The 27,692-nt window shown below is 41.6% G+C and overlaps 1 protein-coding gene across 5 annotated transcripts; it reads right to left on the reverse strand.

Annotated features, from left to right (window-relative positions):
- Positions 1-41: 41 nt before the first annotated feature.
- Positions 42-27,231, reverse strand: LOC105007217 (rap guanine nucleotide exchange factor 4). Of its 5 annotated transcripts, none has more exons than XM_013132867.3 (30): positions 27,043-27,231; positions 19,114-19,256; positions 17,492-17,580; positions 15,482-15,628; positions 10,972-11,044; positions 10,480-10,544; positions 8,141-8,247; positions 7,926-8,047; positions 7,199-7,382; positions 6,864-6,948; positions 6,691-6,751; positions 6,527-6,603; positions 6,125-6,271; positions 5,858-6,038; positions 5,638-5,716; positions 5,186-5,336; positions 5,017-5,105; positions 4,868-4,892; positions 4,410-4,485; positions 4,186-4,332; positions 3,994-4,091; positions 3,222-3,347; positions 3,058-3,134; positions 2,530-2,631; positions 2,333-2,423; positions 2,183-2,233; positions 1,999-2,086; positions 1,832-1,896; positions 1,181-1,235; positions 42-1,098 (listed from the first exon to the last, which is right to left on the reverse strand). In XM_013132867.3, exons 1-30 carry the CDS (start codon positions 27,108-27,110, stop codon positions 971-973), a joined length of 2,997 nt encoding a protein of 998 aa, XP_012988321.1. In that variant the 5' UTR covers positions 27,111-27,231; the 3' UTR covers positions 42-970. The 5 variants fall into 5 exon arrangements, 4 of the variants coding, with proteins under 4 accessions (XP_012988321.1, XP_010864359.1, XP_019900887.1 ...); XM_010866057.4 differs by having other exon boundaries at positions 4,410-4,488; XM_020045328.2 differs by lacking the exons at positions 15,482-15,628; positions 17,492-17,580; positions 19,114-19,256; positions 27,043-27,231 and adding an exon at positions 11,473-11,669 and having other exon boundaries at positions 4,410-4,488.
- Positions 27,232-27,692: the final 461 nt, after the last annotated feature.

A 27,692-nucleotide genomic window follows, 5' to 3' on the forward strand; every position in this document is an offset into this window, starting at 1 on the left:
GGAGACAACTTACCCCAAATAAACAATACGCACTGCCAGCATCAAATGTTTTGATTATTTTATCAGATATTTTATTTACAGTTTGGACAGACACGCTCTCAACACACTGACATCATAACGAGGTCCTGAGGTAAAACAAGAGCTAGGAAACAAGGCAAATATACTGCACCCACATTTACAAAAGTTTAAGAAAAACTGAAGAAGACAACCGATTCAACATGAATAACAATATGCTACATGAGTTGTGCTTTAATGCAAAAATAAACAACATTTTGAGGACAGATTTAAGAACAGTGCTTAACACTGGTATTTTAGTGCTAGGGGGGTTGTCTTTCTATAACGCTTTATGTAATAGATCATGGTATTTGTAAAACCAGCACAATATTCTTTCTTCATATTTTTTACATCTTACAATAAGGGACACTGATTATCACTAAAAATATTGGATTTTTTTAGTTACTTTTTAAGTACTTGCAGTGTTCTATCTACATTTACAGTAACCCTACATTTAACATAGAGAGTTCTCTGTAGCCATCTGTCCTGTGATGTCACAGAGGTGAGTTTCCATACTGTCAGATATAATAGAAGCCAGTTAAAGCCATGTGATGTCATAGCAATTAAGAATTCTTGAGATCTCACACAGACGCTGAGTTCATGATGTCATGGAGCAGAGGTCTTCACATTTTTGTGGGAATGTTAATGTCTCTTGTTACCTTTCTACCAAAACTTCAATATCCAATTATAACCTGGGGGGAGGTCAAAAGAATGAAGAAACCTACCCAGCAAATCTATTCCTTTTGAAAAGGTGATTACTTCTCGTTCTTATCATCTTTTTGCTGAAATATGATGGGGGTTCCTGGGTTGCTCGGTGGACTGAGCAGGTGTTTCTGGACAACAAAAAAACCCTGAAAGGGCTCATGGTTCAGCATATCACATGTGTAATCATTGCGATGGTGGGTGGGCTGAGGTCTCAGGTCCTGCGGGGTTCTAGCCTATAGGAGAGCGTTGTTAGGGTCCGCTGGTTGTCAATCACACACAGCTTCCTCACGTAACCCCTCACCTCAGCATGGTTCTTATTGGGCTGACAGACGTCAGGGTCTGAAAGAGGGACAGAGACAGAGGTGTATTGTTAATGTCTGTTGTTATGGGTCTGTTGTTATATGATAGATCAGATGCTTACTGAACGGCTGACTCCTGCAGTGTCTCACGGCCCGGATGGTGTTAGCGATCATCCGCTGGAAAACACATCGACAGGCAGTGCCATATGTCAGACAGACGTTGGAACATTATTCTATGCACTTGTCGATACTGGGTTTCTTGTATTTATGTGTTTCTCCCCCAATATTGTCATATCCATAATTATCAACAGTCCTGTCTCATTGCAACAACACCCAACAGATTTGGGAGAGTTGAATATAGTGTCATGTCTTCCTCCTAGGCACCTGTGCCCATTCCATTCTACTAATTTCAAGCTGCTCATCCAACCCATTCACATTCCAAAGAGACCAGCAGATCTCAGGGAAACGCCTCTCCTCCTGGATTAATGCTTGCTAATTTGTCTCAGAGCGAGACTGTAGTCTGGTGGTAATCTAGTAATGCCAAAATCACCTCAGACTGCTGCACCACCTGGAAGCCCTACTTTTCACTTTACAAGTTCCACATATACCTACCTACAGTTATTCAATTAAATGTGTTCATTTTCTGAATAAATATTATTTTTTACTTTGAATGAAGTAGTAACGTTTCTTTAACTTTGCAATAATTCTATAATTAGTGTCATGATTACACTATTTAAACAGTTGACACAATTTCTTATGGCCTGTATACTCACCATCTTTTCAAAGTTCACCATGTTGTCTATGAACGTCTTGTTTCCTTCGTGACTGAAAGTCATGTCTGGGAAATTGTAAAAGCACGCTTTAGAAACGACAACCTTCAGTGATTATTTCGTTGCACAACTGTTTTGCATGTCCATTCATCCTGGCTGGTGCAACTTACCTTTGAGGAGGAGGGGCATGAAGGGGATGATTGGTGGTTCTATTTTGGTGACAGTCAGCCGGTATGCACGGTGGTTCCTGGATGGGTCCTGGAAACACACACACATATCACAGTTCAAAGGTCAAAAACTTTACGGTCCATTTAAGGGTTAAATGGAAACAACGCACATTATTTGCCAACATACCATCATGCTCTCAAACTCAGCGTAGAACTTCTTAAACTTGCTGGGCAGTTTCTGCCATCACAGAGGGGGATAGAGGATCAAGTGGTATTGTTTTAGGACATCTGTGGTTCAGGTAGAATTTTAAAGGTATCTGTCATCTGTGTGGCTTACCTCCCAGGTCTGGGTCAGTCGGCTGACAGCAGGGTTGCTCATTCCCATGATGATGGCAAAGAATGAGTTCAGGTTCTTAAACTCCCGACAGCTAGAGAAAACAACACTATGATGAGGGATTGCTGAAAAGTGTCAGTACCAGCCCTGATGTGCTGGGTCGGTATGATCATCTGCAGGTTCAATGTGTGAACACTCACTGAGCAGCGATCTTGATGAACTTCTTGAGCAGCTGAACCCGTTTGCTGAGCTGGCCGCACAGACATACCTCTGTCACCACCCACAGCTGAACCTGGTTGAACCTGACCACACACATCACAATCAGATAACCCCTGGTTGAACTTGACCACATACACACACATCACTATCAGATAACCCCTGGTTGAACCTGACCACACACATCACAATCAGACCACACCTGGTTGAACCTGACCACACACACACACACACACACACACACACATCACAATCAGACAACACCTGGTTGAACTTGACCACACACACATCACAATCAGATAACATACTGCAACCTACAACCTACCTGGTGAAATGGTACAGAAGTTTTTCAGGAGTGATGTTTGATTAAACTCCAACCTGCCATGTAGAGCTGGTAACACTTCTGACATGCAACCACTCTCCCCACTGGAGACCTGGGTTCAATTCCCTGCTTTAGGTCCTCAACAAAATATACATGCCCCCAAAAGATTGCTAAACGAAATGAAACAGACCTGCGAATGAACAGGTCCAGGTTGGCCGTGGTTCTCCTGAAGCTGAGACGACCAAACGTGTGGTACAACAGCTCGTGCTGCGAGGCGAGGAGGGTGAAGCACGGATTAGGGTTCAGGTGCGTGGAGAGTTAAAGACTAACACGGTGTTTAGCCAGTGTCTGTACCTCGTGTACACAGCTGAAGAGCTCCCAGTCAAACAGGGTCATCTGGTAGGCCAGGTCTTTAGAACTCATCAGCTCAAAACTGGACATGGAACCAGCCGACGGTCCCTCCTGGTCTGGGAGAGGGGTCTGACAGACAACAACATCTCTATGATGCATGGTTAAGGAGACTGACAGACAACAACATCTCTATGATGCATGGTTAAGGGGACTGACAGACAACAACATCTCTATGATGCATGGTTAAGGGGTCTGACAGACAACAACATCTCTATGATGCATGGTTAAGGGGTCTGACAGACAACAACATCTCTATGATGCATGGTTGAGGGGTCTGACAGACAACAACATCTCTATGATGCTTGGTTGAGGGGTCTGACAGAAAACAACATCTCTATGATGCTTGGTTGAGGGGTCTGACAGACAACAACATCTCTATGATGCTTGGTTGAGGGGTCTGACAGACAACAACATCTCTATGATGCATGGTTGAGGGGTCTGACAGACAACAACATCTCTATGATGCTTGGTTGAGGGGTCTGACAGAAAACAACATCTCTATGATGCTTGGTTGAGGGGTCTGACAGAAAACAACATCTCTATGATGCATGGTTAAGGGGACTGACAGACAACAACATCTCTATGATGCATGGTTAAGGGGTCTGACAGACAACAACATCTCTATGATGCATGGTTAAGGGGACTGACAGACAACAACTTCTCTATGAGGCCTGGGAGGACAACAGTGTTCAGTTCCAATTCCTGAGTGTCTCACCAGAGCATTGAGCTGGTCTCTAGGACAGGCGAACATACGTCCATTGATGCTCAGAGTGGAGAAAACGGACACGTCGCTGGGTTTCAGCACATGTTTCTCTGTGACAGGACAACACACAGGTAGCAATATAAACTCTACATGAACATTCTAGAATCCCGGTCAATGTGTCTATTGATAGATGTGTCTCCTCACCACCCGCAGAGCTAAGATGGACCAAAAGCAGGTCCTCATTGGAGGCCAGTTTGTCGCCCACGGCACTGGTCACCTCCCTCCCTGTGGCTGCCACAGCAACCCGGATGGTTGTGTAGGTGTGGTCACTGCAGTACACCTTCAACAGGACTACACACACACACTCAAGTTTTATAGAGTCTTGATGATAGATATAAGAAAGCGCATTCTTTCACACGCTCACTTACTGTCATCACTGTTCCTGATGGGTTGTTTCTTTGCTAATCTCTCGTCTCCATTGCTGAACTGTCTGAGAAGGACCTTCTGCTGAAACAGATATACATAAATGAGTTGGACCATAAAATCCCAGGTAATTACCTCATGAAGCTAGCTGAGAGAATGCAAAGAGTTTGCAAAAGCTGTCATCAAGGCAAAGAGTGGCTACTTTGAAGAATCGACAATATGATCTGCATATTTTGATCTGCTTAACACATTTTAGGTTACTACATGATTCCATATGTGTACTTTCCTAGTTTTGATGTCTTCACTAATATTCTACAATGTGCAAAATATAAAAATGAAAGAAATACCCTTAAATGAGTCGGTGCATCCAAACCTTTACTGGATCTGTATATACACAATGATTCAATGACACACAGCACACCCCTTCAAATACACCCTCTCCACTCCAACACATTCTGCATACCTTTCTTAGCTTGGCCTCTCCTGAACTGAATAATAGAAGAAAGAGAAGATGTGCATGTATTAGAGCATTGTTTTTAAACTGGTTAGGTCCGAGGATCAGGGTGAGGTGGTTAGGGTTATAGTGGGGGCTAGAGGTCAGGGTTTACACACTGTAGTTTGACGACCTTCTCCAGATCAGGTACAAAGTCTTTCAGAGCTCTGAGGATCCGTGAGTCATTGGACACACTCCCATACAGCTCCTAGAGGGAGACAGTCACACTCAGAGGACAAGATTTAGGTGTGTGTTTGTGCGTCCATTTGTGCACCCCTTTGTGTTTACCTCCAGGAATGTGAGCGCCGCTGGCTCCTCCTGTAGGTAGTACGTATGTACTGCAGCCCAGCGCATGGCCAGGTTAAGAACGCGTCTCTTACAGGTCACAGCATATTCCATCCGCTCCTGCTCCGAGCCCGGCGGGGACACCGCATGGTAGGTTCACAAAGGGTTAAAGATTTAACACTACTACAACCTTCCCATGATGGTAGGTTCACAAAGGGTTAAAGATTTAACACTACTATAACCTTCCCATGATGGTAGGTTCACAAAGGGTTAAAGATTTAACACTACTTTAACCTTCACATGATGGTAGGTTCACAAAGGGTTAAAGATTTAACACTACTTTAACTCAACTGTCACCATGTAACCTAGGCTACAGAATTGAAAAGAGAACCTGAAGGGAGAGAAAAAGAGAGGGAAAAGAGAAAAGGAGAAGAGTTTAAAGGAGAAAAGGATATTGTGCCATGAGCAGTTGGCAGAGCTGGCTGTTAGGCATGAAGACACAGTGCATGAGGACAAAGTCATCCACCGCAGGGTCTGAGAGGAAGGGACAGTAGTGAAAGAAAGAGAAAAAAAAGACAGGAAGAAACAGAATAGTATCACACAAAATACATTCATTCACTGTTCCCATATAGTACCAGCCTTGTGTGTGTGTGTGTGTGTGTGTATGTGTTGTACCTGGGTCAGAGTGGTGTGTGTCCATCCTCATCGTCTCCAGGAAATGGTCCAGAATCTTCTCTGGGGTTCCAGACATCACAGTGTACTTGATGTTTCCCAGAGTGGAGGCTCTGGGACTCTTCTCTAGGACCAACACAGCCTGTTCATGCTCCTTCAGACGCACCGTATTAGCCTCCACATCCTAAAGCCAAGTGAATTACAATGGAGTAAGGCAACGTTACACTCAATGGCTTTAAGTGTAGTACTGTACAGTGCATAAAGCTCTACCCTGAGTATCCTGTTGAAGTCCTCTTTGTCCACTCGGAGGAAATGACAGTTGTCTTCTCTGAGGACGATGGAGGCAGCACGCGGAGAGTCTGTCACCAGTGCCAGCTTCCCAAAGTCATCTCCCTCATGTAGCATGCACACTACACCCTGGTGACACAAGGTTAAAAAACACACACACACACAGTGCATGAATGAACACTGTGACCAATCAAACTGTGTGTGTGTGTGTGAGTTCAGAGAGCCTTAAGCTAGTCACTCAGTGAGATGACTTATTTGGGTCATAATAATTTTTTCATTTTGTGTTATTATAACTACTGTATCTAAGCTATTGTTGGCCCAAAATGTAAGTGAAGTTAAACCATTTTCATTAATAAAATAGATGACAGCACTCAGAAGTCCTACCTTGCCATAGATTACCACATTGACGGAGCCCTTCTGGATGATGTACCATGATGTCCCCTCTTCTCCTTGGTTAAACACTGGAAGGAGAACACGACCGTGTCATTACACACACACACACACACACATACACACACACACACACACACACACACGTATAGACTTACACACAGTTCCAGCTTTGGCGTGAGATTCAAAGATGAGGACACTCGCTAGCTCCCTCTTCACCTGCAAGCAAGATGGTTACAGATCAGCACATGTTAACAGAAGCCCAGAGGACTGAAACGTTTGAGCAACATCACAGCAACATTACAGCCAGTGAGCAGTCAGCCAGACTCACAGTGTTGGAAAGCTGGGATAAGGCCTTGATGTGAAGCAACTCGTCATAGATTATCTCCAGATCATCACCTGTCCTCTGACCAGGACTAGATACACAGATTAACAATCCCATACAAAGTGACTTAATTGGGATATAATGTTTGAGTGTTTAGTGCGCATGTGTATAGTATGTGTTTTTGTTCACATTTTACTATTCTATGAACAGAAACTGTTCACGATCCCCACGAGTAAAAAAGCATAAGGAAAGACATTCTAAAATGTGTATGATTGTATGAGTGTGTCTGTGTGTGTGTGTGTGTGTGTGTGTGTGTGTGTGTGTGTCTGTGTAATACTGACGGTTTGCGAAGTATCATCCTGAGCAGGGCATCTGGACCTATCTGGGCGAGAAAGAGGATGGTCTCAGGCAGCTCTTCCTCACTCTCCCTCTTCTCCTCTTCGCTAGGCAACGGTGTGTCCTCCTCCTCGTCGTCAAGGAAGCGGTAGAAGAGGTACTTATCCTGGAAACCCAGTTCCTGGTCCACTGGAGACACACCCAGGGTCATTATTACTGATCTAATGTAGCACAGTAATTTATTTTTCCCTAAATTCATTATTGGTTATGTGATATCTAAAGAACATGTATTTGATATAATCCTGTATTTCCTGTTTATCCACAATTCTAGTGAAATTTTTCCATGGGATTTGGAGTCAGGGACGTTTTTCTGCCGGGGCTTCAGAGGGCGCACAACCTAATTCCGATTATTTCTGGCGGGAGCCCACCCACCAAAACGTACTGCATAAAGGATAGAACTGTCCCCAGCTCAGGTAACATAAACATTTCTACAGCCGTGGCAAAATGTGTAGAATGGCAGGATTACCACTGGAATTAATCTAGTAGCTCGTTAGCCACATTTGGCTCTCGGAAACCTCATTTGTGTCATAAATAGGGAGTCCTCACCTAGTGGCTCATATCTTCGGGGTCCTTGACACAAAAAAAGTTTGAAAAACCCTGCCCTTTACTAGTCATATCCAATCAGAAGGAGGAAGGGATTCTACCTGTGAGGAAAGGGCCTGGCTTTCTCACCGTGGTTGAGGACCCCCTCCTCCAGCAGAGCCTGCCACATCCCCACAGCATGGGACCGGGTGTGGACACAGGTACTCTGCTGCACCAGCCAATCCACCAGCTCCGTACCCACACAACACTGTCTGCAACACACCCAAATACACACTGTGAGTCTGCACCAATCACAACACACACGGTACATACACGTACATTCACACACTCACGCACACACACACCTGTAGGTCTTGAGGTGGTACTTCCTGTCTCTGATCATGTGGGGAGCTCTGGAGAGGATGGCGTTCCGCATCACCTTTCCCCCTCGCTGCAGCTTCTCTGATGGAACCTAGACAGGGACATCACACGCTAGCATGGCTACATACAGTCATAGTGAGACGTCAGCCTCCAACATGGAATAACTGCAAAGGTGGGTGGAGTGACTTCCTGCCTGTTGGGCCCTGTCTGGGGTTAACATCGGATAGGGCCACAGTGTCACTGGACCCCCCCCCCCCCCCCACCCGTCTCAGCACCAATGTTTTACACAAACACTATATTATTGTGCCGGGGGAGTAGGGATAGTTCTCTTTTTCCTTTGTAAATCTAAGGAATGCGCTCTCTAAATGTTTCTTGTGTCCTGCCCCATTTAAAGTAATTGTTAGACAGTCTCTCTCTGTTCAGGTCACTCACTCTAGAAGAACACGTCACAGCTACAGTACAATTTCTTACATTATATTTTACAATGTTACTTTTATGACATCTCTGGCAAGACACAGGGAAACAGCAGACCTGTGGGATTACTGTGCATCATTCAAAACACTATGGAAGTACTTTGTCACAGACAGGTGACCCTGATGATAGGACTACTTCATCATTAGTGACAGCTATCAGAGTCTGACCACTCAAAGAAATTGCACCTTATGATGCTGGCTCATTTAGAGATGAAGACCACAGACTGGGTGGTATTTCCTAATGTCCTAATGTCAGAGATGTCAGAAAATGGCGCACACACAAATCAAATATATCACATTTAATCTATATTCCATACCTAAAAACTGATAGGGCTTCTATAATCTATTCATTTTAATTTGAGAAATTACCTAGTTTGCCAATTTTATAAAAAAAAAAAATAATTGTATCTAGCTGTTCAGGAAGGAGGACCTGTATGACCTTGTTTCTTAAGCCTCACTGTATTGTATCTCTGGCTCACTTTCCTCTCAAAGTAGTTTTACCTCAGTTTCCTGTCACTGTAGATTTACCTTATTTCCTCTAACTGCAGCTCTACCTGACTTTTTCTCACTGTAGTTTTACCTCACTTTCCTATGACTGTAGTTTTACCTCAATTTCCTCACTGCAGCTCTACCCACCTTTCCCATGACTGTAGTTTTACCTCACTTTCCTCTCAATGCAGCTGTACCTAACTTTCCTCTCACTGTAGTTTTACCTCACTTTCCTCTCATTGCAGCTCTACCTCACTTTCCTCTCACTGCAGCTCTACATCACTTTCCTCTCACTGTAGTTTTACCTCACTTTCCTATGACTGTAGTTTTACTCACTTTCCTCACTGCAGCTCTACCCACCTTTCCTATGACTATAGTTTTACCTCACTTTCCTCTCATTGCAGCTCAACATCCCTTTCCTCTCACTGCAGCTCTACCTCCCTTTCATCCCACTGTTGTTTTACCTCACATTCCTCTCACTGCAGCTCTACCCACCTTTCCTCTGACTGTAGTTTTACCTCACTTTCCTCACTACAGCTCTACCCACCTTTCCTATGACTGTAGTTTTACCTCACTTTTCTATCTATGTAGTTTTACCTCACTTTCCTCTCACTGCAGCTCTACCCAACTTTCCTATGACTGTAGTTTCACCTCACTTTCCTATCACTGCAGCTCTACCTCACTTTCCTGTCAATGTAGTTTTACCTTACTTTCCTATCACGGTAGCTCGACCTCACTATCCTCTTACTGTGGCTTAAACTCACTTACCTACAGAGAGAGAGCTGCACACATTGTCAGTCAAACCAACAATGACTTAAAGCGATATTCATAGTAGGTTGCTCGTAGCAGGTTGCTTTTTTAAAACTCCACACATAATAAGCCTGGGGACTTCTTTTACTATGTACTTCACTAAGCTGTAAATAACCACCAAACCTATATTATCACTCCCAGTAGTCATAGCAACCACACAACTGCTTTCAGGGATGATAAAGACATGAATGAAAGGTGAGAAAAACACAATCACACTCTCACACACCTGCACATATCTCTTGTGCAGACACACAGACACACACACACACACAGACAAACACACACACAGACAAACACACCCTAATCAGTTGCAGATTGGAACTACAAAGGATATCATAATTGGGCAGTTGTAACCTTTTTCTGTGAGCATGAATTACCACACATTAACATAACTACAGAGGGTTGATTCAGTTCCCTCATGTATTTCTGAAAAAAGTGTAAACTGTGCTGTCTTTCAGAATACACACAATCTCGTTTAACAGTTTTCCAAGGTATATAGCCTATTTTAAATAGACAGTAGTATGGGGTTAGTTGTGTAGTAATATATTTACCTTGTTCAGAGACTTGTTCATGAGGCTGAGAGAATCCGAACCTAGGCTGTCTTTGTCTGCCAGCCCTGAGGGAAGAATTAGTGTCACAAACATATGACACAGGATGAGGATCCAAGCACAGAGCGCTATAATGTTTCATATAAAACACTCAATCCACAAATCCAAAAACAAAAAGGCGGGCAGTTGAAAATAAAGGTTTAGCAAAAGGTCTGATGCACTTAGCGAAATAGTAGGAGTTGCAAACAGAAGAGATTGTTGGAAACAAACAATACCTCACAAAGGAACTAAGGACAAGACAGAATACAAAGGGTAGCACGGTACAGGTGGTAATCAAACACAGGTGAACAATATTCGGGTGATGAGGGGCGTGGTAGGACAGGTCGGCGTGAAGGAGTGCTGAGTGAAGGCAGGGAGTAAGGACCATGGTGATGTGGAATAGGACATTTGAATATTCCGTTATTCTACAGACAACTTGATGGTACGTATACTCACTGTCATTGTTGGATCCACTCTCCATGGCTCCATATGGAGGAGCCAAGAGTCCAGCCATAGACTGACGGTACTTCTACAACACAACACAGGCTTCATCAGAACTCATAATCTCATTCTCTACTACCACTATTACGCATGCACAAGAATTCATACACACGTTCACCCTTCCCTCAAAGCAAAGCCCTTGGTTAGCCAGGGACCACTTACATATGGAACATCCTCCATTACATAACAAACACAAGCACACACACATGCATTCTAACCAGGGTCAATGAGAACAGAGTAATACACAGTGTGGTCGGTTAATGACAGTCACTCCCTAATGTTCACATCCAGATTTAAAAGCTAATACCGCCAATTGCTTTATTTCCAGAATGTTCAACACACACAGTAAAAAATGTATGTCAAAGCACACAACCAACACACACAACTAACAATCAGGTTACTGGGTGTTTGACTTCACGAATGAGCGTAGCATAACTTCAAACGAGCTGAACTCACCCGGCACCACATCACACGCGACTTAACTCACCCAGGGTGTTTTCTACACTCTACGACTGAGAGGAGCCCCTAGGTGCTCTTTGCTCCTGTAATCCACACACATAACCCGAAGGACAAGCTAGCATCCTCAGTATACCAGAGGTCTCTTAACACACACATACACACACTCTCTCGCGCAGTCCTTATTGAATGAGTGCTCCAGTTCTCAGCGTCTCTCTCAAAACAAGCCAAGCACCCGACCAAGAACAGGTTGCCACGGCAATCAGAGCTTTTCACTAGGACAGAGAGCGAGCGAGAGAGAGATAGAAAGCGAGCGAGAGATAGAGAGAGAGGTAGAGAGGGAAATGGAGAGGTGGCTGAGGACAAGAAGTAGGAGGATCTAGAAAAATAATAGTAATAAAAGAATAGTAGAAGAGGATGATAGAACGTACAGTGCCCTCCAGAATTACAATGACCAAATGTCATACTTTTTCAGCTGAATCTGACACTGAAACTGTGCTACCTGATATTTATACCCTGTGTGACATGAAGTTGTGGCTGACAACTCAAGAGTGTCTAATGATTCACATAAACTTGAATATGGGAAGATACTTCTTTCAGATTGGGTTCAGAAACATTTCTATGCTTTATAATGATGTACTTATTGACTTTCTGTACAGTTTTGCAGTAATCAATGGTTTCTGTCATATTCTGAGTTCAAGATAAAGCTGATTCAAATTTTTCATAGCCTTTTTTGTTCATCTTTACCAAGGGGGGAAATTATCCGGGAGGACACAGAACGAAGTGGAGAAAAGTAGGTGAGAGTAGGTGAGTGTGTGTGAGAGGAAGTCTGAAGAAACAAAAGTCCCAAGGCACAATCACCAAGCAAAGATTGTTATTATTAATAAATACTTCAGCGTTTACACTAAAAAGAGGCACAGACAGAGAGTTTGTTGTAAATTGCCAATATACCACAAACATTACAATGTGTCCAATACTATATATATACACACTCACCTAAAGGATTATTAGGAACACCTTCAGAACTGCCTTAATTCTACGTGGCATTGATTCAACAAGGTGCTGAAAGCATTCTTTAGAAATGTTGGCCCATATTGATAGGATAGCATCTTGCAGCTGATGGAGATTTGTGGGATGCACATCCAGGGCACGAAGCTCCCGTTCCACCACATCCCAAAGATGCTCTATTGGGTTGAGATCTGGTGACTGTGGGGGCCATTTCAGTACAGTGAACTCATTGTCATGTTCAAGAAACCAATTTGAAATAATTTGAGCTTTGTGACATGGTGCATTATCCTGCTGGAAGTAGCCATCAGAGGATGGGTACATGGTGGTCATAAAGGGATGGACATGGTCAGAAACAATGCTCAGGTAGGCCATGGCATTTAAACGATGCCCAATTGGCACTAAGGGGCCTAAAGTGTGCCAAGAAAACATCCCCCACACCATTACACCACCAGCCTGCACAGTGGTAACAAGGCATGATGGATCCATGTTCTCATTCTGTTTACGCCAAGTTCTGACTCTACCATCTGAATGTCTCAACAGAAATCGAGACTCATCAGACCAGGCAACATTCTTCCAGTCTTCAACTGTCCAATTTTGGTGAGCTCATGCAAATTGTAGCCTCTTTTTCCTATTTGTAGTGGAGATAAATGGTACCCGGTGGGGTCTTCTGCTGTTGTAGCCCATCCGCCTCAAGGTTGTGCGTGTTGTGGCTTCACAAATGCTTTGCTGCATACCTCGGTTGTAACGAGTGGTTATTTCAGTCAAAGTTGCTCTTCTATCAGCTTGAATCAGTCGGCCCATTCTCCTCGGACCTCTAGCATCAACAAGGCATTTTTGCCCACAGGACTGCCGTATACTGGATGTTTTTCCCTTTTCACACCATTCTTTGTAAACCCTAGAAATGGTTGTGCGTGAAAATCCCAGTAACTGAGCAGATTGTGAAATACTCAGACAGGCCCGCCTGGCACCAAAAACCATGCCACGCTGAAAATTGCTTAAATCCCCTTTTTTTCCCATTCTGACATTCAGTTTGGAGTTCAGGAGATTGTCTTGACCAGGACCACACCCCTACATGCATTGAAGCAACTGCCATGTGATTGGTTGATTAGATAATTTCATTAATGAGAAATTGAACAGGTGTTCCTAATAATCCTTTAGGTGAGTGTATATATATATATCTGAATGTATTGGGATGTATTCAGTATTTATTTATTTTTTAGCAATGTGTGTACATTTAAAAAAAAAAAATATATATATATATATATTAAACTATTAATCTTATGTACATATGTATTCACCATTAATTCAGTTCTTTGTAGAAGCACATTCAGCTGTGATCACAGCTTTAAAGTCTTCTTTGGTATGTTTTGGCATTCTGCCTTTTACCCAGGAGGCTTCCATGCAGCATAAAGGCCTGCCTGGCCAGGACTTGTTATTGGTCATCTTTGGACAGGGCCACGGTGTCTTTGGAACCCATCTAAACCCGGTAGTTTAACACTGCAATAGTTTGTGTTGGGGGATTAGGGCCAGTCTGCCAATCCCAAATGTATATGTTGGATTTTGGGACTTATGTCAGTCTGTCCTGTCTCAGTCCTACATTTCTATGTTGAAATTTGGGACTAGGGTGAGCCTGAATTAAATGAGGAGGTATCCTTATGGAACCAAAGAATGCTCCCTCTAATTTGTCTGATGTCCAGTTGAATCACCTGGTGGTCCCTGTCCTTGTCCACCTGGTTGTGCAGTGGATCTGGATTCTGCCTAATGACTCTGGATACGGCCCATCTGTATTTATGGACCTGCAGGTCATCTGAACATGGAAAATATTATTGTGGCGCAAATAGGTAAAGGAGTCTTATAATCTTTACCCAGAACAGCCAGAAGAGGACTGGCTCTCTCTAGGTTTCTTCCTAGGTTCCGACCCAACTAGGGAGTTTTTCCTAGCCACGGTGAATCAATTTGTAGTCTCTTGCTTTTTTAGGATTCAGGCTGGGTATCTGTATAAGCACTTTGTGACAGACTAGGAACAGTCTTGGTGGTTCCAAACCTCTTCCATATTACAATGATGTAGGTAGGCTCCTCGGACCTTTCAATGCTTTAGCAACTATTTTATGTGGAACCTTCCCCAGATATCTCTACAGAGATTTCATTTCTTGGAGTTGATGGATTTGTTTTTTGCTCCAACAAGCACTGTGAATTGCGGGACCTTCTAGAGACAGGTGTGTGCCTTTTTAAATCATGTCAAATGAATAGAATTTGCAAAGGGTGGATTCTAACAAATTTCAAGAGACATCTCAACTATGATCAAAGGACACAGGATGCATCTGAGCTAAATTTGGAGTGACATGGAAAAGGGTCTGAATATATTTCAGGTTTAATTTGGCCCACATTGCTAATAACATGTTTTCACTTTCTGGAGTATTGTGTAAAGGGTGGCAACAAAATATATTTATTCACTTATAAACGTATAGTGCAAATACTTCCAAAAGCACTCAATGTATTCTGGCTCATCTGTCAACCGTCCATCCATCTGCCAGACACACACACACACACACAAAATCAGAGCACAGAGGTACTAATGTCCACTCTAAGAGCTACCACCTTAGGCTCTCTCTTCTATCCTTCTCGCTTATCTCTTTTCTCTCTCCTCCTAAAATAGATACCGTAGAGACAGAAAAACTGAGAGCTGGTGAAAGAGAGGTGGAGAGTGCACTTAGCACACATCCAAAACATCTCTCTGCCCAATGCTGCCCCTACTCCTCTTACTTCTAAACCCTTCAGAGACACGTTTTCCACACACATGATGACTGGTTCAGTTGCAGCATTCGTCATCTCAATGCCCTCCGGCACACTACAAGGATACAAGGACACACTCACACACAACAGTCCACGACAGTGGAGACCAGGGGTTGACAGTGACCGCCCTCCTGTGGCTATAGTAAGAACAATTCAAAATGTAAATTGTATATGTTTCCAATCTTATGGATATCACAGCCTCTCTCACCTCCCATAGACTCTTGAACTCTCTCTGTTCGATGCGGAGCAGTTCGCTGGTCTCTCTGCTGACGATGGTGGCGTGGCGAGGTGTATTATCCAGAATAGACTCTCCAAATGCTGTCCCAATTCCCAGTGTGCAGATAGTGACAGCATCCTAGACACACGCAAACAAAACACACTCAATTCACTTGATTTAGATTCCATTATATTCATTCTTTGTCTATAAAGGGCATTTGGAGAACACGAACAACCACCTCATACATTTACAATAGATACATTTAAATACACAGAGACAGAACAATGCTTTGAACCAGACCAGCTGTTTATCTAAGGGCACATGCAATATGAGGCCAGTTTTTAAAAGCCTACTTCATGCAATATGTGGCCAGTATTTAAAAGCCTACTTCATGCAATATGTGGCCAGTATTTAAAAGCCTACTTCATGCAATATGTGGCCAGTATTTAAAAGCCTACTTCATGCAATATGTGGCCAGTATATAAAAGCTTACTTGACGCCATATGAGGCGAGCATTTGAAAGCATACAACTGTACATGGCATATAATGCAGTATTTAAAAGCCTACTTCACTCCATTTGAGGCCAGTATTTAAAAGCCTACTTCACGCCATATGAGGCCAGCATTTAAAAGCCTACTACACGCCATATGAGGCGAGCATTTAAAAGCCTACAACTGTACATGCCATATGAGGCCAGTATTTAAAAGCCTACTTCACTCCATTTGAGGCCAGTATTTAAAAGCCTACTTCACACCATTTGAGGCCAGTATTTAAATGCCTACTACACGCCATATGAGGCCAGCATTTAAAAGCCTACTACACGCCATATGAGGCCAGCATTTAAAAGCCTACTACACGCCATATGAGGCGAGCATTTAAAAGCCTACAACTGTACATGCCATATGATGTCAATATTTAAAAGCCTACTTCACTCCATTTGAGACCAGTATTTAAAAGCCTACTTCACACCATTTGAGGCCAGTATTTAAAAGCCTACTACACGCCATATGAGGCCAGCATTTAAAAGCCTACTTGATGCCATGTGAGACCAGTATTTAAAAGCCTACTACTTGATGAGAAGGTGCTATTCTTGTGTCTTTTCCCGGAATGGCCAAATAGAGCGTGCTGTTCTTCTGCCTTTTCTGGCAGGGTTAGTGCCCCACATACAGAGGATCATATGATCATGTTCCCCTAGTAAGAGGGGGAAATGACAGGCATACTATATGTTAATACATGTTAATATATTCATTTGTAATAGGTTTTCGGAGAGATGTTCCCGTTAACAGATTACTCCAGGGAAGGCCATAATCTGACCACACAGACAAGATCACACATACAAAATGACTGTATGCAAACTCTCTCTCTTCCTCATTATGATTAAGAAAGCAAACTTAACATCATCCTAAGGAAAGCTATTCTACTTGCATAATTGACATTTCAGAACTAGGTCAGACTAAACCCACAGACATGCATAAAACAACATTTCTGTTGCTGATCTTAAACGGCCACAGGGATTTTTAACAGGATCTTTTGTTTTACATTTCAGATTCTAGCAACAAAACCAATCTTGCTCTACATATCCCCCATCAGTCAGTCTGTCTGTTCTGAACCGCCACGCTGTAACAAGATCAATTCTCTGTGGAACATTTGAGACGCAGCAGCTTTGCTTAGAGGTAAAACTGGAGCACACTGGTTTCTAGCCTAGCGTGGTGTATTGAAACTAATGCACTCAAAGCATTATACAAGGCTGCATGGGACTACATAAGTAGAACAGGACACAAAACAGAACTCTATAGGGAGAACACAGACACTTTAGGAATAGATTACAGCACTGATTACAGCACTGGAATTAGAGAATGGAAGTCCAGACGGAAACTTAAAAAGAGAATGGATAACACAGAACATCAGACAAAGAGATAACTGCTCTACAAGGCACACACAGGAATAGAAAGAGCTGCCACACATAGCTGTCGTTAAAGGTATGAAGCAGTCCTGATTTACCTGATGATTGGCAGTCTCTGATACCTTTACGTCCAAAGAGCCAGACAGAACTGCATACCAGCTGGTCCCTATATCACCCTGGCGGAACACTACACAAAGTGTACATAACTGCTTATAAACATTCATAAAAAGTCTAAATGATGCAGACATTACTCTTTATTACTTTTATTTTTAGAAGTGACAGACTGACACCTAGGTCTCTTTTACAGCAAATAGCTGCGTTACAGCATATGAAGACACACATACAAAGCATAAAAACATACAGTACAAATATTAAAGGGAAATAATAATGAATATCTAGTATTTGTCTGGCTTGCGTGAGTGCAGCCCATCTGTTACTGTGCTCTCTTCCCCCACTACAGCCACTGCACAAGCCAACCAGACGTATTTGGATATGTTAGAAAAGGTCAACTTTAAACCCCGCGACAGACATTTAGCACATAAAATGTAGGTAACACAATCGACTGGGTTTCACAAATGTTGTGTTTTCACTGTGACGGAATATTTGATTTTCATGTAGATAATCTTTATTTCACAAATTATATTAGTGGGGGGAGAACAATAAAACCAGATGACACTGCACTTGCACCAGCTCCAGCCTGCTCTCCCTGAGTCACAGAGGTCTGTGCATAGAAAGACAGTCCAACATTTAACTGAATTAACCAGTGGTATATCTAAGACTAACCAGTCATGAGAGCAACTTTGATAAGTGCTGATTTTCCAATGTATTTTTGCCTTAAAATACTTTTTTATTGAACCCTTACATACCAAAATCAACCAATGTCTAGCACTTCTGGAAACCAGAAAGTCCCAGCCAAAATGCAAAGCTGAATCTAGATGTTTTAGTACTGAGGCTAAAGCCATATTGTAGGACTGACATAAAAGTGGCTGGTACAATTTCCATTCTATGCAGAGAAGACAAACATGATATGTTTCTGTAAAATAAATCAATTCTGACCCCTTTGCTTCTTTACATCCCTGGAAAGTATTTATAGGAGGGAACTTGTGGTATAACATAACCTTCAAAGGAGTGTTAAATCATCTAAATGCTGACTTCGGGACATAGAGAATAATGTATCTTTTTTATTTTCTTACAGCACCCAGGTGAAAATCTAAAAGGGAATTTTGTAGCGGATGGAAATAAGACTGTAAGGATGCAAATGTGTGGGCAAGTGAGAGGGCAGCAATGTACAGGACCGGGTCATCAGCATAAGACTGACAATGACAGTTTCCCACAGAGTTACAAATACTGTTTATACAACCCAACATTTAACCCTGGGTAACTCCTTTGTGAACTACTGGAAACGTTTTATTCAACCCCATCAGTTTCCTGGGTTCCATCACTAAGATTATTCTTAAACCATAAGCAGGTGTCCACAGGCAGGCCCAACAAGGTCAATTTCTTCATCAAAATGGCATGATCAAAGGTATCAACAGCCATTGACAGGTCAATAAACAAAGCCAATCTGATTTTTCATCCAGTGCTTTGGCAACACCATTCATAACCAATGTAGTAACAGTAATAGTAAATCAGATTGATATTTATTCTGATAAAGCCAACAAGGGACAGGAAAGTCGTTTGTCCAGACCAGGGAGTGTTTGTTTGCGTACACTATACTTACAGGTGATGCCTTTCTCCAGGTATTCGTAGAAGGCACAGGAGCAGATCTGCAGCAACAGGGAGGGGCAGAATCTCCGGAAGGCTTTAACTCCTTTTAGTCTGGTCAGGATAATATCCACGTCCTCTCCAGAACGCTCCGCAGGCCTACAGGGAAATGTGGGAAATACAGTGTAGACATTGTTATTATTGTGAATGACTGTTGTAGCTGGGAACTTTTTAATATCTACATAGGTGTACAGAGGCCCATCAGCAACCATCAGCCCTGTGTTCCAATGGCATGTTGTGTTTGCTAATCCAAGTCATTAGAAAACCCTTTTGCAATCATGTTAGCATAATCATTAGAAACCCCTTTTGCAGTTATGTTAGCATACCCTTTTGCAATTATAAGCTGGTTAAAGAAGCAATAAAACTGCCCTTCTTTAGACTAGTTGCATATCTGAAGCATCAGCAATTTTTCATTTGATTACAGGCTCAAAATGGCCAGAAACAAATAACTTTCTTCTGAAACTTGTCAGTCTATTGTTGTTCTGAGAAATGGAGACTATTCCATGCCAGAAATTGACAAGAAAAGGAAGATCTCGTAAAATACCACTCCCTTCACAGAACAGCGCAAACTGTCTCTAACCAGAATTGAAAGAGGAGTGAGAGGCCCCGATGCCCCACTGAGCAACAAGACAAATACATTAGAGTGTCTAATTTGAGAAAAAGACGTCTCACAGCTCCTCAACTGGCAGCTTCATTAAAACGAAGGCTATCACTCCATTTTCCAACACCATGCCATACTCTGTGGACGGTGCTTGATTGGAGCCAATTTCCTTCCACAACAGGACAATGACCCAAAGCACAGCACCAAACTATGCAAGAACTATTTAGGAAAGAAGCAGTCAGCTGGTGTTCTGTCTATAATGGAATGGCAGCACAGTCACTAGATCTCAAGCCTATTGAGCTGTTCTGGGAGCAGTTTGACCATATGGTACGTAAGTGCCCATCAAACCAATCCAACTTGAAGGACACAAATATTATTTAAATTCAAAATCTTAATGTCTAACCTTGTCAATGCCTATATTTCCTATTAATTTTGCTATATTTCCTATTCAAACAAATTTCATACATGTTGGAAAACAAGGACATTTCTAAGTGACCCAAAACTTTTGAACGGTAGTGTATGTATGCCATTTAAGCTCCGGAACGCATACAGATTGTGGATAGAAGAGATTGTTTGTAGTGCTATTCCTGACACTCTTCAACACACACACACACCAGATGTAATCTTAAAGATGTCTCTGAAGTGAAGAAAAACTGCAAAGACTAAATCATTCAGAGAAACAGAGCAGTCTGTTCCCATCTTTCTCTAGTTCTCTCTATCTCCCTTCTGCTAACACATACAATTAGGTCTGGAAATATTTGGACACTGACACATCTCATCTCTCATCTCATCTCACTGACACAATATTCATAATTTTGAGATGATTGACTCGTCCACTGTAGAATATTCCACTTCTTTGCCTTAAAAAAAAATGCAGTATGTTTTGGGGCATTGTCCATCGGTAAAGTGAAGCACCGTCCAATCAACTGAATCTGAGGAGACAATATATCCCTATACACTTCAGAGAGTGTTCTTCACTTAGCTGGATGTTGTGAAAGTGTTTTTCTTTACCATGGAAAGGATCCTACGATCATCCACCACTGTTGTCTTCCATGAACTTCCAGGCCTTTTAGTGTTGTAGAGCTCACCAGTGCATTCTTTATTTCTCAGAATGTAAATAACTGTTGATTTGCCCACTCCTAATGTTCCTGCTATCTCTCTGATAGATTTATTTTTTGCAGCCTAAGGATGGCCTGTTTCACTTGCATTGAGAGCTCCTTTTACAGCATGTTGTGGGTTCACAGCAATAGCTTCTAAATGTGAATGCCACACCTGGAATCAACTCCAGAACTTTTACCTGCTTAATTGATGAAGAAATAATTAAGCAATAGCTGACACCTGCCAATGAAACAGCTTTTGAGTCTATTGTCCAATTACTTTTGTTCCTTTGAAAAAGAGGGGGCTACATATTAAAGAGCTGTAATTCCTAAACCCTTCCTCCAATTTGGAAATGAATACCCTGAAATGAAACCTGAGAGACTGCACTTTAAGCCTGTATTCATTATTTAACTGTCATTTGAATATATTTTGATATATATACAGCTCCGGAAAAATTTAAGACACCACTAAACCTTTTTCTTTCAGGTTTTGAGTGAGGAACAGAAGCATTCAATTTGCAGTGGTCAATTTTTTCCAGAGCTGTATATATATTGTCTCCAATTACTATGTCATGTGTTTAGCGGGTCTAGGTATTAACAGGTCTAGGTATTAAGAGGTCTAGGTATTAATAGGAATATGTATTATAGGTATATGTTATGCAATAAAATGCAAATTAATTATTAAAAAAATCATACAATGTGATTTTCTGGATTTTTGTTTTAGATTCCGACACTCACAGTTGAAGTGTACCTATGATAGAAATGACAGACTTCTACATGCTTTGTAAGTGGGAAAACCTGCAAAATCGGCAGTGTATCAAATACTTGTTCTAGCCACTGTAACTGTAGACCAGCTAATGTATAGACCAGCTAGCTAATACATGGACCTGTTTATACATATACCTAATATTACATAGACTTGCTAATGCATAGACCTGTTAATGCATAGACCTGGTAGTACATAGACCTGTAAATACATATACCTGCTAACAAATAGACCAGTTAATACATAAACCTACTAGCACATAGACCTGCATATACACAGACCTACTAATACACAGACCTACTAGTACATAGACCAGTTAATACTTAGACCTGTTATTGCATATACTTGCAAAAACATAGACCTACTAATACTTATCTACATAACAAATGATACAGACCTACTAATATATTTTAATACAGACGTACAGATACATAGACCTTATAGCACATAGACTTGGTAATACATAAACCTGCTAATACACAGACCTATTAATACATAGACCTGTTGCTACATAGACCCACTAATACCTAGACCTGTTACTACATAGACCCGCTAATACCTAGATCTGCTACTACATAGACCCGCTAATACATAGACCCGGTAATACCTAGACCAGCTAATACCTATACCCATTAATACATAGACCCGGTAATACATAGACCCGTTAATACATAGACCCGGTAATACATAGACCCGTTAAAACATAGACCCGGTAATACCTCAACCAGCTAATACCTATACTCGTTAATACATAGACCTGGTAATACATAGACCCGGTAATATATAGACCCGCTAATAACTAGACCTGCTAATAACTAGACCCGCTAATACCTATACCCTTTAATACATAGACCCATTAATACCTATACCAATTAATACATAGACCTGCTAATACCTAGACCCGCTAAACACAGACCTGTTACTACATAGACCCGTTAATATTTAGACCCGCTAATACCTAGACGCGCTAAACACAGACCCTGTTACTACATAGACCTGTTAATACATAGACCCGTTAATACATAGACCCTCTAAACACAGACCCGTTAATACCTAGACCTGTTAATACATAGACCTGCTAATACCTAGACCCTCTAAGCACAGACCCGTTAACACATAGACCCGTTAATACCTTGACCCGTTAATACATAGACCCGTTAATACATAGACCCGTTAATACCTAGACCCGTTAATACCTAGACCCGTTAATACATAGACCCGTTAATACATAGACCCGTTAATACATAGACCCGTTAATACATAGACCTGCTAATACCTAGACCCGCTAATACCTATACCCTTTAATACATAGACCCATTAATACCTATACCAATTAATACATAGACCTGCTAATACCTAGACCCGCTAAACACAGACCTGTTACTACATAGACCCGTTAATATTTAGACCCGCTAATACCTAGACGCGCTAAACACAGACCCTGTTACTACATAGACCTGTTAATACATAGACCCGTTAATACATAGACCCTCTAAACACAGACCCGTTAATACCTAGACCTGTTAATACATAGACCTGCTAATACCTAGACCCTCTAAACACAGACCCGTTAACACATAGACCCGTTAATACCTTGACCCGTTAATACATAGACCCGTTAATACATAGACCCGTTAATACATAGACCCGTTAATACCTAGACCCGTTAATACCTAGACCCGTTAATACATAGACCCGTTAATACATAGACCCGTTAATACATAGACCTGCTAATACCTAGACCCTCTAAACACAGACCTGTTAATACATAGACCCGTTAATACATAGACCCGTTAATACCTTGACCCGTTAATACCTTGACCCGTTAATACCTTGACCCGTTAATACCTTGACCCGTTAATACATAGACCCGTTAATACATAGACCCATTAATACATAGACCCATTAATACATAGACCCGTTAATACATAGACCCGTTAATACATAGACCCGTTAATACACAGACCCCCTAATAACTAGACCTGCTAATACTTAGACCCATTAATACCTATACCGTTAATACATAGAACCGTTAATACTTACCTACAGTACAGAATATACAGGCATATTAACATATTTTAACATAGATGTACTAAAATACATACCTGGTCATACATGAACCTACTAATTAAGGGGTTACTGCTTGAAAATAACATAGGTCTATTATCTACAGTATTCTATATACTACTGATCTGGTTTTAGCTGATAACATTTCTGAGTCTTGGCCACTGCAGGGCCACAGTTGGTTTGTTACACTTTTGGATCTGTTAAAACTATTAAAACAAATCAAACTTATCCTGTTTAATTCGAACGCAGAAAGTCTTCTACAACCTCTCTTTTTTGTCTACATGGATCTCCATCTCTCCCTCCAGGATCATGCTTGTCCACTTCAATGTGTTTCTCTCTGTAGCTGATGTGGTCTAAAACCAGCTCACATCACCCTCCACCTCAAAGTCACATTATTCAATGCCCTGATTCCCTCTCACCATTTCATCTCTTTTTCTACGCCGAAAGCCATCTTTGCTACCTCGTATTACAGTGAAATCATCACAACACACACAGCTCTGATTACAGCTGAGCCACAGTGAGAGATCGCTAACCTATTCTAGCAGTGGTACATATCAGCAAGAAGCAAAGCGAAGAGGACAGGGCGATCTAGATTCTAGAAGCTTCCTCTACATTGCAGCCCCAGAGCGTAACACAATGTCTGTATTTACTATTGTATCAAAATGCATAGCTTTCCCAATTCATTCATTTTTTTTTTTCCTAAATGCAGTTAACGCTAATATATATATATATATATATATATATATATATATATATATGTTTTCATCTCCATTTTTGTTGGATTGCTGTCAAGCCCTGAATCAGTGGGCACCTTCTGTAGTACAGATCAGCTGTAATCAAGTTAACTATCATCAGATCAGATATAAAAGCATTATATAAGATATAAAAGATATAAAAACACTTATTACTGTCCACACACTCAGACACACACCCATGCAGTAGCTGTCAGTAACCGATAGCTGAGTAAGCATGGCTGCCTGGGCTTATTGATTAGTAAAGTGTGTGTATGTGTGTGTGTGTGTGTGTGTGTGGATCATGTCTACTGTAACCTCATCTTCACCATCTGGGGGATGGGATGAAAACAGTGGGCTATTAAACAGATATGGACTGTATCTCAATATTGCAACATGGCTGCCTTTCCACAAATCTAAATGAACAGGACATCAGGTGACACTAAATGCTCGGCGAGCATTCCAAGGAAAGGACACCAATTTAGACTTTTAGGATGCAGCCTGATGATGCCCATCACAAAGATTTTCTATTGTTTCTGACTGCATCACAAAATAGAGAGAACGAGATCAAGTTGCCAATGGTTACCTGTAGACATCTCATTATAATGAGGATAGAAATAGGAATGTTAAGATGTGTACACGTGCTTGCGTGAAAGCATGTCACATACATTGCTGCCAGAGCCAGTACGGCATTGATCTGAGTTTTTATTTTATATTCTCCTGTATCCATACCGATGAAACATCAAACAAAATAATACAATCCTTCCTAAGCCTTCCTAATGGATAAAAGGCCTACAGTATTCTATGCTCTAATTGCTCTGACTTCATATCATTATATTCCATGGGTGGACTAGCAGTCTGGCAATTCTGGCAAAAAGCAGATGGGCTGGGCAATTTGTTTGTTAGACACACAACTGTGTTGCTGCATTGTAGGCTTGGTCATGAGCACACATTCGACATCTCAAAGTGGGCAGATGATACAACAATAAGCAACATTTTAAGAAAGTTACATTGAAAAGTAAATATAACTTAATAGGATTGTAAGAAATGCTGCTTTCTGTAGCATGTGAAAGCATAATACAACTGAAAAACAGGAGGACATCACATTTACTGCTGGATGAATACACAGATCCTAGCAGTGGGCATTATATTTAAGATTAAGCAAACTAGTCAATCTGTTTTGAATTTCCACATTATAGTGCATTGAACCCCAAATTAGCCTATAATATAAATTATTACACATAAAGATGTATGTAACTAATCTCTATCAAACAAAAATTGCCCATAAGTACCCGGTATATAGTCTAATGGGCAAACCGAAATGGATGGCAATGACTGCTTTAGTTATTCAGTTAGTTAGTTATTCAGTTAGTTACTAAAATTATTTGGGTCCAACCAAATAATGAACTGGTGCCCCCAAGTGCAAACATTGAAGGCACAAAGGACAACAGGAATAAATATTAGCCTGGAGACGTGTAACACTAAGGCACATTTCAGGTAAATGTATATTCAAGAGAACATATCTGCAATACAGTTGCCTAAGCTAGCTTCACTTTTCTACTGTATACAGTAGAAGGCTTATGCAGACATGCTGATACTTAAAGAACTACTGTACAGTAGAGAAGATGCAGTGACTAGTAGTCTGGGCAAAAGGGTAGATCACAACATTGCTGGAATAGAAGCAATGTCAAAGTGGTGAATTCCAACTCCAGCTGTGTTTTAAAAAAAATGTTGTTTCATGTTTTAAACATGAGCTGGTTAAAAAAGGTCAGGGTCATGCCTTGCCAATCATTGGTGCAGACATGGTTGAAAACCGTCATATGGTACTCTACTACCTGTGTAGGGTTTAGAGGTTAGGTTGTACCATATGTGGCAATGCTACGTGGGAACGGGGTGTGTGTATGGTAGAATTTTTTTCTCAATATATTGCATTTTTTTTCTTCATCGAGCCTTTAATACTTTATTCCCAACCAAATCAAGGCTAATGTACTCATGGGATCTTTGAACTGCGGTCTGTACAAACTACATTAACCTGCAGATGCCACCAATTCTTATATGCAATTGCGTGCGTGCGCGTTGAATGGCCGGCAGTAGACAGTCCACACAAGAAGCCGGCTGACAAATGACCCTGCAATGAGGAGACTGGATTATCGCGAGCCTGCCTGATGCCCGGTATAAAACCAAATCGACACACGGATATTCTTTGAAGGCACAAACATTCTCCCTAGGCAACAGTCAGACTGTCTACTCTAAAAACATACCGCATAGCCTGAGTTGTGCTAAGCAGAGGACAATAAAATGTGACAACGCCGCGGTGGCGCGGTGGATATAGCCTATCGGTGAACTAGAAGACATGATCCTTCCACGTCTTTTTGAACGACAAGCAAATAGACAGAGAATGTTAATGAGTGGTAGACTAGACATCAGTCCGTCATCAGTGCAACCGAGGTTATGTCTAATATATTTGAAACGCAAAAACAAAGCGCTTCTCTCACACACAAGCACAAATTCGGTACTGATTACGCTATTATGAGCATCACTAAAACCCGAATTTCTTTTTTTTCAGCTGTTGAGAATGTCACGGGAATGCCATGACCGAAAGGCGGGAATGCATTCTACGCACCTTTTATCCAGGCAGCTGACCCATTCCGCCGAAGGAGACGAGTTAGGGGATGTTTCCACTGCGACCATCTTTGCCTAGAATGGGTGTGTTAAGAGTGTTGGTTGTGTGATAATAAAAAACTGGAGATGCTACAGGAGGGCGGCTTCAGCGTGGTTTTCCGTGCGGTCCTCGTTACGAGCTGAGCTTGCGCCCCCGCCCCTCCTGTGGGATGTTTGCCTAGAGCTGGGGTTCCCAAATACATTCATGAAAACACGATGCTACCCAGCCAGGGCATTACACACGTCTTAGTGATTTCACAAAAACATTATTATAACAAATTATATAATAAAATAATAATATTCAAGGTGATATAATAAATAAGGTTTCGGGTAACGAAATGTGTAAAAAATTAAGAATGCAGATTGACAAACCTCTGTATGAGTTAATGATAGACTATTAAATAAATCATGTTTTCTTCATTTATTATGCCATTTAAAACAACATAAAAAAATTAAGGAAGAAGGGAGAATAGTCACTTGACCAAACATCAATCACCGTACAGGTCTGCCGTGAGAATATTTTTTTAGTTTCATAACCTTGTATACAGAATACCAACAATGATTTTTCAGGCGCACTATTGCATATGAATGCAATGAACAGCTGCTGAAATG

The sequence above is a fragment of the Esox lucius genome, chromosome 3 (genome assembly GCF_011004845.1).
Source record: "Esox lucius isolate fEsoLuc1 chromosome 3, fEsoLuc1.pri, whole genome shotgun sequence".
Lineage (NCBI taxonomy): Eukaryota > Metazoa > Chordata > Actinopteri > Esociformes > Esocidae > Esox > Esox lucius.